Consider the following 5,409-nt stretch of genomic DNA (forward strand, 5'->3'; position numbering starts at 1 on the left):
CAGGGTCACCCAGCAAAACTGATGGCAGAAGCGGAATCTGGACTTTCTCAGCCCCACATCAGTCTCCTGCTGCTCCCCACTCCCCTCCCCTTACTCCTCCAGCTGCTTCTGGAGCTCAGTAACCCTCGAACAGCACAATCCTTGTGGGAACGGTGCAGTACGGCCGAGCTGTAGCTGCAGTGCTCCATTTTATCCCTGCCCATCCCTTTTTGTGGCAGGGACTTCAGCGGTTCATCCTCTTACTGGTACTTCTAGCTGCTTCATGGGTATTGTTGCCCCATCACGCTTCCCTCGTTGAGTCCCACCTCACCTGGTCATTGTCTCCTGCTTCCTCCCTAGTTCGCTCATAATATTTAATTTTTCTGTTGTTAGTTACAAAGTCAATCCCCGGTTTTTGTTGCCTTTGAAGGGAATCTGGAAGAACAGATTTCCTTTCCTCCAGCGAGACTGGGGAAAAAAAATCAAGCAGCAGCAATTGAAAATACCAGGCTGCCTCAGAATGGAAGAACGGGTGAAGCTCTGGGTGCTGATTGAGTGTGTTCCCGATTCCTCTGAGGGTGCAGAGGAGCAGAGTGGTGGAAGCCTCAGGAAATTGGTTCCTCTCCAGTACTGCTCAGTCATCAGGGCAGTTTGGCCGCCTCCTTCCTGCTTGCACTAAACCAGCTGTTGCTCCATTTACAAAATCACTCTGGACAAGCTTTTCTTTCTGCTTTTATTTTTTAACGAGCCGCGCTGCAGTTCCAGTGTCGGGTAATACCCTCCGGGCGAGGGACACGTGAAGTTACGGCAAGGGGGCAGCACGCTGCTGGCTCAGTGCATGATTTGTACCAGAGGTAGCTACATCTGCTGGTACTTGCAGCCCTCATTGCCAGCCCTAGTTTCTAGAAGGTTTCTAGAGCAGCCGTCTCCCTCCCTGAGGCTGTTAGTGCTTAACTGTGATATCGTGCCAGGTTCATAAAATCTCCTGTAGGGTTTGTTGCAAAGTGGAGCAGGCTCCAGAGATCTCCTCTGGGGTTTGTGCTTAGAGAAAACACAGCCCTGGTGATGAGTTGTGGCTGCATGGGGTTGTTCCCTTGGAGATGGGTGAAACAGCACTGAGACGAGGGTGAACGATGCTCAGCTTGGCTCTGCAACACGTCTGTAGTTCTGCTTTCAGCACTGCCCCATCTGTAACTGGTTCTGCCTCTTACCCTTTGTCTGCACAGAAGAAAGAGATAATGACCCTTCAACTGTAATAATAATTCTAAAATAAATTACAGGCGCCGTTTGTAGCACAGGTGAAGCAAAACAAAAATGAGCAACAGCTCTCAGTGTGAACAGCGCTGTCCTGTGTGTGCGTGGTCTGACTGAAGGTGAGGCCACAAGGGTTGGAAACTTGGTCCTGCAGGTCTTGCCTGCTTCTGCTGCTTCTACCTTGACAAACTTGAAGTGGGTCCATGTGAACCTCGTGAGGTTCAACAAGGGCAGGTGCAAGGTCCTGCCCCTGGCTCAGGGCAACCCCCAGTATCAGCACAGGGTGGGGATGCAGGGCTAGAGAGCAGCCTTGGGGAGAAGGACTTGGGGGTGCTGGACAGGAGCCAGCAATGTGTGAACGTGGCCCAGAAGCCAACTGTGTCCTGGCTGCATCCCCAGCAGTGTGGGCAACAGCTCGAGGGAGGGGATCCTGCCCCTCTACTCCATTGCTCTGGGCAGAACCCCCTGCAGTGCTGGGTCCAGCTCTGAGCTCCTCAGCACAGCACAGACATGGACCTGCTGGAGCGGGTCCAGAGGAGGCCACAGGAATGACCTGAGGGTGGAACCCCTCTGCTGGGAGCACAGGGGAGAGAATTAAGAGGTGGGGGAACTTTTCAGCAGGGGCTGTTGGGACAGGACAAGGGGTGATGGGTGAAACTGGAAGAGGGAGATTGAGATGAGAGACAAGGGAGAAACTGTTTCTGCTGAGAGTGGGGAGACCCTGGCCCAGGTTGCCCTGAGAGGTGGGAGAAGCCCCATCCCTGGCAGCACTGGACGTCAGGTTGTCCCTTGGGGCTCTGCTCAACCTGCTCTAGTTGCAGATGTCCCTGCTCCCTGCAGGGGGTTGGACTGGGTGAGCTTGGAAGGTCCCTTCCATACCAAACCAGTCTGTGATTCTGGGGTTCGTGCATTGCCCTTGGCTGCTCTGATCACTCCTGCAGTGTATGACAAAGATTCCGCTGCTTTACTCCATCCTCTGCTTTGTGAACACTGGTGACTGGTTAAGGTAAAGAAAACATTTAGGGTCTGTTCAGGCATCATCCTATCTCCAGGACCGTGAGCGAGACTGGAGAGGGCATCTGTGAGCTGTCTTTGTTTTGTAAGGCAGAGCCTTTTCTGGGTTGAGTTGCATGGTGTCAGCGGTGAGGAGACCTTAACTTGTCTGAGGTCTGCAGAGCAAACAGCTCCGTGGCCCTGCAGGTATCAGAAGCCCAAATCTTAAAAAGACACAGAGTGTGATGTAGCCAGACCAAAATGCTATGTTAAAAATTAAATTAAACTCAGATGGTTTTAGTAATCCTTAAAGTTTCAATGCATTACTTGAATGAAACTGGAAACTTCTAGCTGAAGCTTCCAGTCCTATCAGAAAATACCTGAACACATCTTTTCTCTTCCATGCTTTCAAGAAAAGCTGGGAGGAGAGGGCTGTAATACCTCATCACACCTTAGAAGAGCCTGTTTTGAAGAGACTCTTTATGTCTTGCTCTAGGTTTGTGGGCTCCTTGGGTACCATCATCATCAAATGCAAAGATCTGCGAGTTATTCAGCTGGACATTCCAGGAATGGAGGAGTGTTTGAACATTGCCAGCTCCATTGAGGTAAGAATCCCTGAGAATAAATATCACTTATGTTCTGGGGTCGTGATCAGACCTCAACCTTAACAACAAACCCAAACCAACCTTATTATTCTCGATCAAATATCTTGTCCCAGCTCAGCTTCATTATGCCGGAGCATAAAGAGGCAAAACCCAGTCAGACTGGTTGAGCTTCACACGTCTCAGACAACATGAAGTGGCTTCTTGAGTTCAGGCTCTGTTGGTCATTAGGTAGATCCGTTAGTTTTACACATTCACTATGCGTCTTCCTCACCCTTTGGTGTGCTGTGCCATGGCGTAGCCTGCAGAAACGATACCCTGGGTACAACCCCTGTGTTGCAGTTAGATTGTCTGTTATCATCTGTTCTTGTTTGGGCTCAGAGGATTCTGATCAGCAGTGCAGAGGCTGGTTGGGGGCCTGTAGCTCACAGTGTTCCCCAGAGGTCAGTACTGGGTCCAGTCTTGTTCAACATGTTCATCAATGACCTGGATGAAGGGATGGGGTGTCCCCGCAGCCAGTTTGCTGATAATACCCAGCTGGGAGCAGTGGCTGACACACCATCAGGCTGCGCTGCCATCCCGTGAGACCTGGACAGGCTGGAGAGGAACTGAATGAAGTTCAATAGGGGCAAGTGTAGGGTCCTGCCTCTGGGGAGGATCAACCCCCTGCACCCTCTCCTGTACAGGAGAGGGGAGGCCTGCTGGAAAACATCTCCGGACAGAAGGACCTGGCTGGACAATTTCCCCGTGAGCCAGCAGTGGGCCCTCATGGCCAAGAAAGCCAACGGCAAGAATGCACCAGTGGGATGCATGAAGAAGAGTGCGGTCAGCAGGTAGAGCGAGGTGTTCCTCCCCCTCTGCTCTGCCCTAGTGAGGCCACATCTGGGGTACCGTGTCCAGTTCTGGGCTCCCCAGTTTCAAAAGAGACAAGGACCTACTGAAAAGAGTCCAGCAGAGGCTGGGAAGATGATGAGGGGACTGGAGCACCTCTGTGCCGAGGAAAGGCTGAGAGCCCTGGGGCTGTTCAGCTGGAGAAGAGAAGGCTGAGAGGGGACCTCATCAATGCTGATCAATAGCTAAAGGGGGGTCAGGATGATGGGCCGGACTCTTCCCAGCGGTGCTTAGTGACAGGACAAGGGGCAACATGGACAAACTGGAACCCAGGAAGTCCCACCTGAACATGAGGAAAAGCGTCTTTGCTGTGAGGGTGAGGGAGCCCTGGCCCAGGCTGCCCAGAGAGGTGTTGGCGTCTCCTTCTCTGGAGAGATCCCAAACCCGCCTGGATGGCAAAGTGGGCAACCTGCTCTGGGTGACCCTGCTCTGGCAGGGGGGTTGGATGAGATGATCTCCAGAGGTCCTTTCCAGCCCCCAACAGTCTGTGACTCTTTGCTATTGTTTTTTGTGTATGTGCAGGTAGTATTTCCAGCTTAATGGCTGTATGCTTCTGGGTGTCTGAAGTTTGCATCACCAATATTAGTGGAAGACGCTACTTGCTGTATTGTTTTTGGCATGAAATAGCAGTGTGAATGAATTCAGTATCTGTTTCTCTCTCACACAGGCGCTTTCCACTCTGGATTCTGTCACTCTTATGTATCCCTTCTTCTACCGGCCCATGTTTGAGATCGTTGAAGATGGCTGGCGCGCTTTTCTGCCAGACCAAGAATTTGAGCTCCTCACTTCAGTGGTGAGTTGGATCCTAGGGCTTCGCACAGGCACTCGGATACATTCATGCGAGTAGTTTGTGATGAGTTTCACCCACTAGTGTCTGGACCAGAAATCCCCGATGGTAAAAATAGCTGCCCGGTGCCTGGGTGAGAAGTGAGTCAAATATTCACTCTGTAAACGTCAGGCATGGATCTGCTAAATATTCCTCCTCAGCTCTCCCGTTTCACCTCGTACAAACGGAGTTTTGAGGCCTATCTAAAAGTTACCTGGGAGGATGTGAAGGTAGGAAATATTCTTGTTCTTTGGGGATGACCCTCCTCATTTTAGGACCAAATTAAAACCTTTGTTCTGGCTTTGTCATCCTTAATTTTGCATCTGAAGTGGAGTGGGATGAATCTTTGCCACCCCCTTAATTGAAAACGAGGCTGTTTCTAAAATTTGCTAAGGATTTCTTAGCTCTGGAGGAAAGTGCCAGTAGACAAAGATGCTCTGGTTCATACTGGGGGAATACTGGGAGGGTTTAGAGAGCCAGAAACTTCCACTCCTATTCTTCCAGATGCTGTGGGCCTATGTTGATACTGTCTTGGTACCTGTAGGGTAGGGATTGTTCTGTGGCGTTGCCTGTTGTATCTGTTGTTCAACTGTCGTTGTAGGATGCTGAACTGGACTAGATGACCTATGAAGGTCCCTTCTATGATTCTATACAGTGGGAACTCGCTTGGTTGCAGGCTTCTACCAGTTTTACTAGTGCCTTGGGTCAGCAGCTCTGTGTTCCAGGTCTTTGTTTCACATTCAGTATGTGCACTTGCTGCATCATCTTGGGTTTCTGAGACCACATCCATTAGCACAGCATAAAAGACATTGATTTCTTTTTTTTATCTGCATCGCAGCTTGTCTGCAGCATTTATCACTTCCT

At 50.7% G+C, this 5,409-nt stretch overlaps 1 protein-coding gene across 1 annotated transcript in view; it reads left to right on the forward strand.

Moving 5' to 3' along the window:
- Nucleotides 1-2,174: 2,174 nt before the first annotated feature.
- The window catches only part of MTMR9 (myotubularin related protein 9), a gene marked incomplete at its 5' end in the record, with an annotated part of 14,815 nt that continues 11,580 nt past the window's right edge, over nucleotides 2,175-5,409 (forward strand). Inside the window, 3 exons of the mRNA XM_010143124.1 lie at nucleotides 2,175-2,239; nucleotides 2,723-2,831; nucleotides 4,387-4,512. Of these exons, the coding sequence (XP_010141426.1) occupies nucleotides 2,175-2,239; nucleotides 2,723-2,831; nucleotides 4,387-4,512 (300 nt within the window). The remainder of the gene's footprint in view (nucleotides 2,240-2,722; nucleotides 2,832-4,386; nucleotides 4,513-5,409) is intronic.

Source organism: Buceros rhinoceros, unplaced genomic scaffold (assembly GCF_000710305.1).
Source record: "Buceros rhinoceros silvestris isolate BGI_N320 unplaced genomic scaffold, ASM71030v1 scaffold2929, whole genome shotgun sequence".
Taxonomy (NCBI): Eukaryota; Metazoa; Chordata; class Aves; order Bucerotiformes; family Bucerotidae; genus Buceros; species Buceros rhinoceros.